General features: G+C 44.7%; 1 protein-coding gene across 3 annotated transcripts in view; it reads right to left on the bottom strand.

The window, feature by feature from the left end:
- plxnb1b (plexin b1b) overlaps positions 1 to 15,495 on the bottom strand; it is a 128,362-nt gene that overhangs the window by 43,626 nt on the left and 69,241 nt on the right. For all 3 annotated transcript variants that reach the window (XM_037766287.1, XM_037766306.1, XM_037766297.1), the window contains 4 exons: positions 14,168 to 15,344; positions 8,212 to 8,394; positions 747 to 875; positions 363 to 463 (listed from right to left, as the gene is read on the bottom strand). In XM_037766287.1, the coding sequence (XP_037622215.1) occupies positions 363 to 463; positions 747 to 875; positions 8,212 to 8,394; positions 14,168 to 15,334 (1,580 nt within the window). In that variant the 5' untranslated portion in view covers positions 15,335 to 15,344. The remainder of the gene's footprint in view (positions 1 to 362; positions 464 to 746; positions 876 to 8,211; positions 8,395 to 14,167; positions 15,345 to 15,495) is intronic.

Here is a 15,495-nt window from a genome sequence, read left to right as displayed (position 1 = left end):
ACGGGGAAACTAGTTTGGTCCAGTGCTCCAGACATGAGGACAACATAAAGTCCACCGTAAAAACAATAAAAACAATATCATAGCATAAATAAGACCACAACATATTTCATAATAAAAATAAACTCTTCTGATCTTAGTGGCAGGCTATTGGTCCCACCCCTCCTCCGCTGCGATTGGACGACTGGGTAAAACAGAGACAGAGACGAGCGCAGCGTTTTACCCAAAGATGAACATCTTCAACTCTCTGCGACCAGAAAAAAGTTCCTCACGGTATCTTTAAACTTTAATTAAAGTAGATTTCAGCCAGACTTTCGAGGATGCTAGACGTGGACGTGTAGTTGACTGACGGGTTTTTGTCTCACCTTCCCTCCAGGACACACCAGCCACAGTACGGGTCGTGGGCCAGCAGGCAGGAGTGGCAGTCCGGGTGCTGCTGGCATTCAGCCACAGGCCTCTTCTGCAGCTGGAACCAGGACAACACAATCATGTTCAGTCGTGCAAAACCAGGCACACTAAGCTCCCAGAAATCTGATTAAAAAGAATAGGTGGCCCACATTTTCCAGAGGAACAATGCAAAATGAAAATATGGTCATTAGAATAATCCTAACTACCGGCTGCTGCTCCGGTAGAGGAAGAACTGGGGCAGAAACAACAGAGCCTAAATGTTCTCTTTAGCTTCATTAATACAACACAGAGAAATGACTGTAATGTTCTTCATCTCCATGTGTGTGTGTGTGCATGTATACCATGTTGTGAGTCATGATGAAGAGATGCTCCTCTTTCTGGTCCAGGATGAGATCTGAACTGATGGCTGAGTTCTGCTGAATGGAGATGACGGAGTACTCCTCCACTTCGCCGCCCGGCCCCAGGAACACCTGAAGAGATGAATGTTGGATTGTATAGTGATTGAACAGACTGAGCTGCAACGCAAAACGTCAATCTATTTAAAACGTCCTTGTGTTGTTCCTTCATCTTAAATGAGAACATCAAAATAGACGGTTTCATTATTTTTCCTTCTGGCAATTTTCACAACCCCTTTATGGCTCATTATAAAGAGTTAAAGAGGAACTAAACCCCCAACCCAGATTCAACAGCTGGAAACCAAAGTCCATGTACATGGGTGTTTAATAGTGTTACTGATGGATTCAGGTCCAAACCTTCACATTTTAGTGTAAAGGATTTGAATTCTACACATTGTGTTATGAATACGGATAGTCGGCTGTTGCAATTGAATTTTGCCGTTGGCTGATCTGGAGAAAGGTGACACATACACGCAGCTTTAGTACCAACACATCCAGATAATTGGTGCCAACCAAGCAGCAACTTCCGGGGATGAAATATGAAGCCAACAAGGAAGTGACAAAACCTGCAGTTCCTCAAATGGCCATTTGAGGCTGACTCCAAAAGTGAGTCAATCCCCACAGAGCCCCGTGTTCAGATGAGCAACTTCAGCGCAGAAACCAACATGTTTACAGCCGGTACAAAGAACAGCTTTACAGTGTGTTCCAATCCGCGTACTTCTGTACTTACACTCACTACTCTGAGTGCATAAGTGCGTTCACACTGGGAAGTACGGCAGAATGCAGTGCACTCAAAGTACCCGGATGTTGTACTCAGAACGGTCAGATCGTTGAGTGAGGAACGCTGGACACTTTCCACACTCAACTGTCCTCAACTGAGTACAGAGTGCACTAGATTGAAGTGTACTTCTGGAAGGACACATCGTATGGAGAGAGAGATGAGAGGATGGTGAGAGAGATGAGAGGATGGTGAGAGAGATGAGAGGATGGAGAGAGAGATGAGAGGATGGTGAGAGAGATGAGAGGATGGAGAGAGAGATGAGAGGATGGTGAGAGAGATGAGAGGATGGAGAGAGAGATGAGAGGATGGTGCGAGAGATGAGAGGATGGAGAGAGAGATGAGAGGATGGTAAGAGAGATGAGAGGATGGAGAGAGAGATGAGAGGATGGTGAGAGAGATGAGAGGATGGAGAGAGAGATGAGAGGATGGTGCGAGAGATGAGAGGATGGAGAGAGAGATGAGAGAGGATGGAGAGAGAGATGAGAGGATGGAGAGAGAGATGAGAGGATGGAGAGAGAGATGAGAGGATGGTGAGAGAGATGAGAGGATGGAGAGAGAGATGAGAGGATGGTGAGAGAGATGAGAGGATGGTGAGAGAGATGAGAGGATGGAGAGAGAGATGAGAGGATGGTGCGAGAGATGAGAGGATGGAGAGAGAGATGAGAGAGGATGGAGAGAGAGATGAGAGGATGGAGAGAGAGATGAGAGGATGGAGAGAGAGATGAGAGGATGGTGAGAGAGATGAGAGGATGGAGAGAGAGATGAGAGGATGGTGAGAGAGATGAGAGGATGGTGAGAGAGATGAGAGGATGGAGAGAGAGATGAGAGGATGGAGAGAGAGATGAGAGGATGGTGAGAGAGATGAGAGGATGGTGAGAGAGATGAGAGGATGGAGAGAGAGATGAGAGGATGGTGAGAGAGATGAGAGGATGGTGAGAGAGATGAGAGGATGGTGAGAGAGATGAGAGGATGGAGAGAGAGATGAGAGGATGGAGAGAGAGATGAGAGGATGGTGAGAGAGATGAGAGGATGGAGAGACAAACGTTTGATTGACAGTATGAAGACAGTTGGAGCAGCACCAGGAGGTCTCTCTCTCTCTCTCTCTGTCTCTGTCTCTGTCTCTCTGTCTGTCTCTCTCTCTCTCTCTGTCTCTGTCTCTGTCTCTGTCTCTCTGTCTCTGTCTCTGTCTCTGTCTGTCTGTCTCTCTCTCTCTCTCTGTCTCTCCGTCTGACGTGGTGCTGGCTGTTAAAAGTCCAGAGCTCTGTAGTGTGGGTTAATACGACCGACTGCTCCACATCAGCCTTCTGATGTTATTTACAGGCGTCTGAACATCAGCTTCATCCCATCTAACGTCATTAGTGAGATGTTCCACCATGAGGGGAACTCTGCTGGAACGGAGACAGCAATCATCCTAATGGGAACATCCAGCACGGCTCAGGACGAAGTGTGGGTTCCCTGATCTGCCCGCTGAGGTCAGGCTTGGATGTCACTATGTGTGTGTGTGTGTGTGTGTGTGTGTGTGTGTGTGTGTGTGTGTAGTAGTATTAGTAGTAGCAGACACTGGAAGAGAGTGTGATGATGTGGAGGATTTGAGGTCAGCTATGAAGTGTGACTCTCTGATCCCTCAGCTCCTCAATGACAGACTGTCCAGGTTTAATACCGGAGCACATCACTGAGACCACACAACAGATGGAGGAACAGAGACAGGTGACTAAATGATGCTCCTCTCTTCAGACATGTATGCTCCGTAACGTCTAATTCCACCACAGACGTGCCCCGTTATCACGCTGGCCTGACTCCGAGCACTACTGCAGCTCATCTCTTATCTGTCTGAGTTCCTCTCTTTGTTTGTTCAAGTGAATATTTTCACACTGCTGCCAATAATAATCTGTAATCGGGATAGTGTTATTGTGTTTAAACGAGGGGCTCTCAATCCATTCATGTATTGTCCAAAGTTAATCGCAATTAATCGTAAATTAATTTTTCATCTGTTCTAAATGAATCTTAAAGGAGATTAGTCAGGTATTTAATCCTCTTATCAACATGGGAGTGGACAAATATGCTGCTTTATGTAAATACTAGGGCTGTCAAAGTTAACGTGATAATAACGTGTTAATGCAAATTAGTTTTAACGGCACTGATTTCTTTAACGCTTTAATGCAACTGGCTGATTTTTAAGGTTGTAGCAGCTCAGTTTTAAAGCTAGAGTGAAGATCCTGGTATCACAGTAAACTAGAGAACCTGATGAATCCATCGGTACCAACCAGGTCAGACTAGCTGGTCATGAAGGAGATTAAATAACGCTCTGAACTGTCATGTCCATGTTCAAATGGGTCCCTTGACCTCTGACCTCCAGATCAGTGAATGTAAATGGGTTCTATGGGTACCCACGAGTCTCCCCTTTACAGACAGCCCACTTTATGATCATCACATGCAGTTTGGGGCAAGTCATAGTCAAGTCAGCACACTGACACACTGACAGCTGTTGTTGCCTGTTGGGCTGCAGTTTGACATGTTATGATTGGAGCATATTGTTTTATGCTAAATGCAGTACCTGTGAGGGTTTCTGGATCAATATCTGTCATTGATTTGTGTTGTTAATTGATTTACAATAATAAATATATACATACATTTACATAAAGCAGCAGATTAGTCCACTCCCATGTTGATAAAAGGATTAAATACTGGACTAATCTCCCTTTAAGGTTCATTTAGAACAGATAAAACATGTGAGATTAATTTGCGATTAATCGCAATTACATATTTTAATCGAAAAGACAAACCCAGGTAGGAGGAGTGGGGAACGTAAGACAGAAAGTTGAACTAGAGTAACCGTTGCATACTGGCTGCACAAACCTCCTCTTTCTTCCACCATGACGCACCGAGCTGACCTCAACCAGACAAACATTCAGAGGTGGAATCCTGACTGCTCAGCACTACGTCTTCATGCAACCGTTTATGAGACTGGTGAGGTTTCAGCAATTAGACTCCCCCTGAAGCCACACTGGCTCCTGTGTCTAGAACACCAGCTTAACTTCATTTAACTGGCTTGTTATTCCCAGTAGCTGCAATTAGCCAATCACTGTACACCACGTTTACCTGCCAGAGGCCTGAGGTCAACAACACATGACATTAGATTACCGTGTCTCAATATATAGAAACAGCGAGGATATGAAGTCAGTGAAGATGTTGTCATCGCTCACCCTTACTTCAGTCAAAACCAAAGTGTTATCTGACCTAGTTTTTAACCACTCAAAAACTGATAAAATGATCAATAATCCCACATTAAGACACCGAGACCTTGAGGAACACCATAGAAAGGTTTCTGCAAGAACTAGTGTTGTGTAAAGGGTTAATCAACAAAGCCGTGTAATAAGATCAAATATCATTTCTGGCTGTAATGTTTCCACATCTCTGGCCATAGTTTCTTTCACGTAATGTCAACACAGCGTTGGAACGCCGATACAGACGGCAGATAAGACGAACAATCAGAGGTCACGTTTACTGGCCAAGATGAGGAACTACTGGACGGTGACTTGACGGAGAAGAACAGACAGGAAGCTCTGTGAGTTATTGTGAGAACTAGAGAGACCTCACAGATCAGCTGGAATCTAAAGAGGAGAGCTGTTTTAATAAACCGCTGAGTGTCTGAAGTGATGGAACAACAACAAGCACACAGTAGAGAACCTGAAGAACGCTGCCAAGCTCTGTTCAGTATCAACAGATCAGAGAGGAGGCTCATGTGTCACGGCTTCCAACTACAGTAGAGCTCCGCTAGGACCGCTCAGCTGGCTGTTATTATATAACAGCAGAGGAGACGGGGACATAAATCAGAAATAATGAATGAATGTTCTGCATGCCAATCACAAGTTATCAGTCCATCAGTAAAAATCAACTCAGAATCAACGAGTTAGAATCCTTTTAGTTGTTGTGATTGTTTTTAATTCTGATTGTATTATTCTTTTGTCGACCCGTCAACCCCGTAGGAGGAATTAAAGGTAGCGTTGGTAGTGCTGTCATACTTGCAAACTGGCGCTGTACGGCATCTATAAGCTCTACTGTTTCCACCCGGACGGCTATAGAGCTACACCTGATGTCGTTTCCCGGTGGAAGGGTTGCTCGCGACACCGCCGCAGTGCCCAAAGTCGGGCTTTGCTCGACGCAGTGAACAGCCGTCGTGGTGCGGCGCTTGCCGTTAGAAATACCGTTGTTGTGTTTTATCTGAAAGGACCTTCAATGAGTGAGAGACGGGAGAATAATGGAGAGAACTAAGAGAAAGAAATACTGAATAAAAAGTGATGATTATTAGTTTATACCAGAGATTCACACCAGAGGGGAGAATTACTCAGTTTTCTTTCCTGAGAATTAAAAGTAAAATTAAAAGTAGAACTATATAACATCAAAATGCTGTTGCAGTGTACTTATTATTCATTTATTTTCATTCTTTAATATCACCAGAATGCAGGAAACCCCCCCCCTCCCTGTTTTTAAGGTCTCAAGTAGGTGGTCGTGTTCTTTAAATAAATCTTTGGTTATATTTGTTGTTTCTTTACATCTCGACAGCAATCAATAAAAAAAAGGCTCTGACAAAAAAAAAGAAGAAACTTCCGGTCTCTGTTGTTGCAGGACGGTAATAAACCGTCTGATCACTGAATTCAGCCTGAATGAGATGATGGACTGCAGGTTGACAGATGATGGAGGTGTGAATGTGGCGGTGGAGTGACACAGCTCTGCTCCTAGCGAGCCTACAGCTAACGCCTGCACAGTCGGTACTCTGGATGTTACCGACGAATCAACACAGAGAGCTCAGATGAGCCGATGGCGGCGGCGGCGGCGGCGGCGGCGGCGGCCATATCTGCACTAAAGACACAAAACCTGCTTTTCCTTCTGTCCGAACATCTGAACATACCTCCATACAACATATAGATATATCTGAGTAATAATGTCTAGGTTTATTTTTGATGTCACTTTAATTATGACGGCCACAGAATGACTGGGAATGAATGAATGAATGAATGAATGAATGAATGAAAGAAAGAAAGGAAAAAGAGGAAAAACATCTTTGTTGTGATGACATGTTCTCGGCTCCACAAGGACAGAGAGAAAGAAAGAAAAAGGTTAGCTCCCTGTGTTCTGTGCTCGGTGGGACCAGCAGGTGAAGAGTTAAGAGTTCAGGGAGCCACCAGAGTGTGAGTTGAGTTGTTCATCGTTGGCGGATGCAGTCAGACTGACAATGTCTCCATTAACGCCGGTGACATTGACACGGACGCCGTCTGTCTGCCGTTACGACCGATAACTCTGCATCACTCTGAATGAGCGTCTCTGTTAGGAAGAGCACGTGTCTGCCGGTCAGCGATGACTGTGCACAACACAAAGTACGGCGCTCCGCTATCTGGTCACAGCGATGTGTTTAGCTGGCTCCGGCTCCGTGTGACGTAACTGTACTAGAATACGTTAATGGCCGTCATTGTGCTATTTCTGCGTGTGCACGGGGGGGGGGCCCCGACCACAAACCACCATTGAGAAAAACACGACACAAAGAGCCGACTGTGTGGAGGCGAGCTCTCCATCTGTAAACTCCTGATCATGGAGGGGCCTCCCCACAACCTCCCTGCTCTCCACTCTCCACCCAGCTCAGTCCACCTATTACTACATCTAATAAATACAACCAGACCAACACCTGCTGTTCTACACACGCCCAGCTGACGGGTTCCAGTCAACACACATACTGTACGCCTGCTGTCCCGTTTGGTTTCTCTTCCACATCAGGACGTTCCTTCCTGTCTGGCTAAGCTCCACCGCCACACATGATGACCCCGCGGTGACTCAACCGGGACACCGCATTCAACCGCAGCACCCGGGACATCAGACCGACAGCCTCGTTGAGGACAACGTCATTTCAGAGGAGCTTCGACCATCCAGCTGAACGCTCACAGACTCGGTACGGACTACGGACTCATTTCTAGAGAGTGCCCCCCCCACGCCCCGGTGCCAGCAGGGACGTCCTCTTTAAAGCAGAATGAGCTTCTGTTGTACAAGGAGAACTTTACTACTTCCTGTCCTCCGTCCTGGAGCTGAACCACAGCGGAGGAGTGGAGAGGTCAACACAACCTTTTCAAATCTTTTTATCAGCGATGGGTCAATGGTCTTAGAACGACAGAGGCACTTCTCTTCATTTACTGGATGAGTTGAGTTAGAACAACAACGGGACAATCTACCAAACCCTCTGACAGTACATTCCTCTAACAACGAGACGGAGACATAACGGTACCAGGACTGGGCTCCTGTCTGCGTCTACACACTGACACGATGTTAGACCTCCACTGGTTGGCACGTGAACAGAGAGCGGCCGGCGTCTGGAGGTGAACAGAGACAGGTGGACGTCCGCTGGGTCGTCTACCACGTCTGTGCAGGACGGATATCAGAGTTATCTGAGAAATACATGTTACCCAAATACGGACTGAACTCTGAACGATGACTCAAGTCGTCAAGTATGCCAGACGATTACTTCATAATTCAGCAATAACAGCTCAATCTCTGCATAACATCACAGTTAGCACATAGAAGTACACCTTGTTAGTGTGTGTGTGTGCGTGTGTGTGTGTGTTATAACCTGTGACCTCATGTTACCTTGTGCAGGTTCCCCTTGGAGTCTCCCAGGAAGGCGATGGTATGTCCCGCCCTCACGCTGACGGCCACGGCGGTGAGACGGGCGGACGGGCTGTCCAATATGGTCTCCGCTTCCACGGGCATCCTGCTGGCCATCGGGCTGGGGGTGTGGTCAGAGCCGCAGGGGTACGCATCCAGAGTGTTCTGGTGATGGGGACACGGCAGAGGAGGGTCAGCCGGTGTTAGGGATGTCCAGAACTAACCGTTAACCGACATTAAGCATTTTAACCGATTAACACTATCGGTTAAAACGGTTAAAAGAAACGTTAATAATGAACTCAAAAGCTGAACGGCTCAGAGGAGCGGCTCGTCTCTTGAAGGAGAAAAGCTTGAGCGGAGCGGAGGAGTTGTAGTTTAGTAGCATTTATTCACCGACAAATAAACTGAACACACACTGCTACACCTACGATCACAGCTAGAACGCCACCAACAACCTCACACTCACCACCAACACACACACACGACCAATCGTGTAACTTCATCACTGAGTCAGTCCCCTAGCGACGGTCGTTTGCGTCCACCAAAAAGACGGAGAGAAAAAGAGTGAGGGCTGAGAGGTGAGAGGGCGAGCTGAGAGACGGAGCTGAGAGGTGAGAGGGCGAGCGGTAGAAGAGACGGACACGAGGCGGTGTTGTAGAAAATTTAAAAAAAGTGATTTTCTGATTGTTTCACTGCGGTTACGTTTTAAAGCACAAATAAATAACCATCAGACACTCAACAGATGATTTACTGTGGCGATGGACGCGCTTAGTTTCATTTCATTCATTACATCCAACGTGCAGCAGTAAATATCTGGAGCAGTAAACATCTGGAGCAGTAAACATCTGGAGCAGTAAATATCTGGAGCAGTAAACATCTGGAGCAGTAAACATCTGGAGCAGTAAACATCGGTGCAGTAACACAAAAACGTTGATTTTTTTGCAGCGTGTTTTTTGATGTAGCAGGCGACACACTGACCTGCAGGCTGCACAGTGAGTTCACCGCTGAGACCACCAGCAGCCTTCGTCTCACGATGCTTTTTCAAACGTCAGCGGACTCATTTGCCTGATCTTTGTAGATCTTTAGACCGCGGTGGAAACGCAGACAACAGTACGCTGAAGGAACCTTTTAGTTCCTTGAAAAGTAGTTTCAAATAAGCAGGAACTTCTCGGTGAACATGTCACGTCATGTCGTCGGGTGACATGAAGATCAGACGACACACAGCGTGTTGCGTGTGAAATGTAAACTAGAAGTGCATGTGTTGTGCAGAAAGAAGCCCTTGAAGGGATTTGTTATTCTCTTCTCAGCATGGAGGCCAGTAACCAGGAATAAACCAGCAGTGTTCCTGTGGTGGTCGGTGAGATCCCAGCACAGTTCACTGTGGTTGAGGTTTGGGAACAACCTATCGGTGGATTCCAGCGACTGCTTCAGAGCTTACAGACTATCTGTTGTTGCTTCCAGCGTTCGGCAGCAGGGACTCTTTGCTCCGGCGGCAGAGTTGTTGTTCTTTGTTCCGGACTATTTATTTTTCCACAACCATGTTTTTAAGGCGAGGTCACAGCTTTATCATCGGTCATCTCAACAATAGGAAGTAAAGGCAATGAACCTGAGAGCTCTGCTCCTTGTTTCTGATGGATGTCATGTCGTCGGCTGCTGTGTTGCTATGAATGGACTCCTTATTTGGCCTGCTCTGGAGGAATACACGCCGCTGGTATACGGCACGTTAAACATGGTTGTAATGACAGAGTGTTCAAACAGCTGGATGTAAGTCTCAGTGAGTATCGATGATGAAGTTAACCATGAAGAGTGAAGGACGGTGCAGACGGCCACATCATGAGAACCCAACCATTAGAGGACAACAAGCAGGGCCGACTGCACGCTAAGAATAGACCCAAACTACATTATGACTACTGAAATAGTTATGAAGTTATGACATCCGGTCCAGGAACACGGGCTGGAAGCTTAAAGGGAGACACCCCAGGCAAAAACAGGGTTTCCATGCACCGGTCAGTGTTGAGATTTTGGACTATTTAGCTTCTATAACACGTCTTCTCTCAGACTAGTGGAAAGAAAACATCCTAAATACACATTCAGGTGTTTAGTTTACTACTTTGTCTATTTGTGTCTGTAGATTTCTCCTAAACTCACCAAAAGTTACCGTTAGATGATGCTTCATTAGCCTATTTATACTAGGGCTGTCAAAGTTAACGCCATAACACAAATAGTTTTAAAGCCATTAAATTCTTTAACGCATTAACGCAACTTTTGATTTTTAGGTTGTAGCGGCTCAGTTTTAAAGCTAAAGTGAAGATCCTGGTATCATCTGAAACTATAAAACCTGATGAATCCATCGGTACCAACCAGGTCAGACTAGCTGGTCATGAAGGAGGTTAAATAACACTCCAAACTTACACTAAATGTTGGAAAGGAAAAACTGTCATGTCCATGTCCAAAGGGGTCCCTTGACCTCTGACCTCCAGATCAGTGAATGTAAATGGGTTCTATGGGTACCCACGAGTCTCCCCTTTACAGACATGCCCACTTTATGATCATCACATGCAGTTTGGGGCAAGTCATAGTCAAGTCAGCACACTGACACACTGACAGCTGTTGTTGCCTGTTGGGCTGCAGTTTGCCATGTTATGATTGGAGCATATTGATTTATGTTAAATGCAGTACCTGTGAGGGTTTCTGATCAATATCTGTCATTGATTTATGTTAAATGCAGTACCTGTGAGGGACTGACTGACTGACTGACTGAAAATGTTGTTAAAGTTGCATTTGGGCCACTAGTATTTAGTATTCAGTATTTAGTATTCAGTATTTAGTATTCAGTATTTAGTATTTGTTATTTGTTATTTGGAGTCCTGATCATCAATAACAAAGCAGCTTAGAGTTCCTGTGAGAGTCTGTCTGGTGCAGACGGAGCGTCCTGATGAAGAACAGCGATGAAGCTGCTTCGCGGTTGTTTCTGTTCGACGATCTGAGATTTGACATCTTAATGACTGTAAATCTCTTTTCAGCTCTAAATCTCTCATCACTTCCCCCTCTGGCCATACGGTTTGTTTTGATTCCCCTTTCACTTTCAAAATCATAGATTCATATCTTACGGAGGACGGAACCCGCCAACATAAAACATAAATAAATAACTAAATGACTCAATAAATAAATGAATGTCATTAAATATAGCAAAAATAATATTAAAAATGAATGTAGCTATTCATTAATTGATAAAATGTGACATAAAATGATATTTTGTTGTTTTAATTTGGTGCTTTATTTATTTATGATGACACACGTTGAGTGACAGCTCCCTCATTTGCATAATTAGGCAGAAATGCATAAAAAAATGTAAAAAGAAGTGTGTAAAGAAAGAATACAGAAAAAAACAAGTTTGGGATACAAAATAACGGGTGAGATGCAAAGGGAAAATCATGCATAAATAAATAAATAAATAAATAAATAATGCAAAAAAAAGCAAAACTTAATAAATAAATAAATAATAAATGCATAAATAAATAATAAATAAACAAATGCAAAATAAATACATTTTAAAATTAATAAAAATAAAGACATAAATAAATAAAGGGGAAAATTAAACAGAAGAGTAAATAAATAAGGGAATTACTACAAAGATAAATAAATAAAGAAGCAAATTGAACAGATCAATCAATGAATTAATTAATTGAATTAAATTAATCAATTTATGTCACATTTTATCAATTAATTAATGGCTACATTCATTTTTTATATTATTTTTGCTATATTTAATGACATTTATTTTCATTATACAGCCATTTATTTATTTATTTTTTATTATGGCAGGTTCTGTCCTCCATAACTTCTGTCCCATCCACCCACCATTCTCCTTTTCTTTCATTCTCCTGCCTCTGATTTTCTGCTCCTCTGTAATCCGTGACCCTTAATGTCTTGTTCTCTTTCTCCTTGTCTGTGCCTGGTGTGTCTTTATCCGTCCTTGTCAGGCCTTGTTAAACATTACCCTCAACCCCACCCCACTAAGTACGGCTAATGCCGCCGATCGATCTCTCCCTGACCAGCAGTTCTATTAAATTACACCGCCTTGCTACCTTCTCCCCTGGAGACAATCCGCCGTACGCGGCTGCACAGGTTGAAGGGTCAGCGGCGCTCCGTGTCCTCAACACGGGAGGAAGTGATAATGGAGGAGGATGTCAAACAAGCCCTCCACGTCCATCCAGATGCAACGTTTACATGCAGTAAACACCTTAATGCACGCACATGAATGCTGCACATCCAGAGAGGGTCAGTCTATTAAATCGCTCCTCTACAGCGTTATATATTACATTATATATTACATTATATATTATATGTAATTATATATATTACATTATATATATTAGTGTGTCACAAAAATGTCAAATTAAATGTCATCCTCTCTGATAGAAGTGAGTCTCTGCTGGAGGACAGAACCGGACAACTTCAGATTATTCTGTTCAGTCAGTCACAGAAAAGATTAAATAAGAACTTTGCATTAAAAGAAATAAAAAAGGTTGTCCCCAGATAATACATATAATTATTCATTTGGGCAATATATTTAAAGCCCAATCAAGATCTGTATCTAAGGTTGCTAAAAAATACACCGCAAAGCCAATTTATGTTGGAAAAAAATAATATCTACAAACCAACAACATGTAGCACAACATTTTTTTTTCTGACATTTTTTTGGACCTTTTTTCGAATATTTTTCAAGTCTATTTGCTCTAGTGAAAAGTGGGACTATATGAAACATTAAATAAGCTCTACCTGTCTTATATATTTCAGTTTCTAATTAATTAATTCCAATATTTATTTATTATTTTCCTTTTGTGTTTTCTTTACTTTATGTTCTTTTTTTGTTTTCATGTCATCATATTGTCATGTTAGTTATGTATATTTCTGTGTGTCTAAAGTCCGTTCTGCTGCCGCCACCCGGTCCACAGCAGGACATTACTTTGCTCCCGTGCAGTAACTCCTGTCTGTTTCTGCAAACTGGTGCCGACCGTCATCTACTGTAGGTAACACACTGACTATGGAGAAGAACATCTACTGTAGGTAACACACTGACTATGGAGAAGAACATCTACTGTAGGTAATACATTGACTATGGAGAAGAACATCTACTGTAGGTAACACACTGACTATGGAGAAGAACCTCTACTGTAGGTAACACACTGACTATGGAGAAGAACATCTACTGTAGGTAACACACTGACTATGGAGAAGAACATCTACTGTAGGTAATACACTGACTATGAAGAAGAACATCTACTGTAGGTAACACACTGACTATGGAGAAGAACATCTACTGTAGGTAATACACTGACTATGGAGAAGAACATCTACTGTAGGTAATACACTGACTATGAAGAAGAACATCTACTGTAGGTAATACACTGACTATGGAGAAGAACATCTACTGTAGGTAATACACTGACTATGGAGAAGAACATCTACTGTAGGTAATACACTGACTATGGAGAAGAACATCTACTGTAGGTAATACATTGACTATGGAGAAGAACATCTACTGTAGGTAATACACTGACTATGAAGAAGAACATCTACTGTAGGTAATACACTGACTATGGAGAAGAACATCTACTGTAGGTAATACACTGACTATGGAGAAGAACATCTACTGTAGGTAACACACTGACTATGGAGAAGAACCTCATACAACCCCACTGAGAAACACCTGAACTATCTCTTTCAGTTCCTCGCTGAAGTGTCTCAGTGGTCATTCATCTGAGTTCAGAGGTCAGAACCACATAAACCCTCTGAGGTAGTTCAGGATCAGGCTACATGGGCTGTGTTCTAATCCATTCCAATCACTTAGTGCTCATTTGTTCACACTTGATTGTCAGTAAAAGTCCTAATAACTAACTATATGACACAAGTACATTCAGTCTGTTGAACTCACCTCCGGCAGGTTGGCACAGTTGGATTTGACTTCATACTCGATGTAGGCCGCCTCCAGTCCCTCTTTTTTACCCATCTGTGTGTAGCACAGGTCTCTGGTGGAGTTGATCCTGAGGTCCACATCGTTGAGGTTAAACATGCAGAGCGCCGAGTCCTCGCTGGGCCGAGTAGTTGAAGCCAAACGAGTGGAGAAGACACCGAGAAGAACCTCTGAGCCCTGACTTGACACGCCGTCCTCGGTGAGCCCGAGCCGGACGGCTTGCAAGAGGTTGTAAATTTTCCCCGCTCTGGAACGGCACGTCAAGGGCACCTCCACGTAGGAGTAGTAGGCCTGGTCGTCCAAACAGACACGAGAGACGTAGGTGCGGTACTCGCGGGACTGTGACTTCAGGTCCCGCCTGTAGAAGAGGAAGTACACGTGCTGACGGTGTGCGAACGATGACACAAAATGATGGTCATATTCCGAGAGACGGCCGGCCACGGCCAACTTGGCGGTCTCCTCGTAGGAAAAAATGGGAACCTGGGCGAGGACGAGGTTTCGTGTTGAAATAGGAGGGTGGCTGCTGGTGTAACCGCGCCCAACAAACAGGACGGGCGGCCTGTCAGGATGAGAGCGAACCACGAGTCCCACGGTGCTGACGTTGGGGTGGTTAGCTGCTACGTACTGAGTATCCACCGGCCTCTCTGTAGAGAAACGGACGTCGTTCACAGACTCCAGACCACGCTTCTGGCAGATTCCTTGGTTGACGCTCCCGCAGGTGATGAGCTCCATGGAGTACGGGTCGACCAGCAGGAGCTTGTTGTGGTTGCTGGTGGGCCTGGCCTGAGGGCAGTTACTCACAGTTACAGGAGGCAAACACTCCCGACTGTCTGTGACGGGTCCGGTGTCATTCTGAAGTGCAAGTCGGAGGAATGGATCCAACTGGAACAGGTGATCTCGGGCCCCGACGTAGACCCAACCCTTGTCGGGGTCGGGGTGCAGGGCCAGGTGCTCGAACAGAGTGTCATTCCGGATAAAGGTGGGGTAAAGACCGGAGGGGGAGGAGTCCGATCCCTGGACAACACCACTAGGCGATGAGGTGAAGGGCCGGCCGACGGCCAGCAGCAGGAGACACAGCAGCGTTTGGACCGCTAACGCTGAAAGACGACGCACCATCCCCGGAGGCATGGCGGCAGAGCTGAGGGACACAAGACAGGACACAATGTTAGAGAGGATGTCAAATGTCTTCATGTCACAGACCTCCAAACTGATTTATGACGCCATGGATCCCCATGTGATCACGTGTAATGTAGTATTCATGTGGATTCCTGTCTGTACTGTAGAGCTCC

This window comes from Sebastes umbrosus, chromosome 1 (genome assembly GCF_015220745.1).
Source record: "Sebastes umbrosus isolate fSebUmb1 chromosome 1, fSebUmb1.pri, whole genome shotgun sequence".
Taxonomy (NCBI): Eukaryota; Metazoa; Chordata; class Actinopteri; order Perciformes; family Sebastidae; genus Sebastes; species Sebastes umbrosus.
This window is presented reverse-complemented; position numbering and strand designations above follow the sequence as displayed.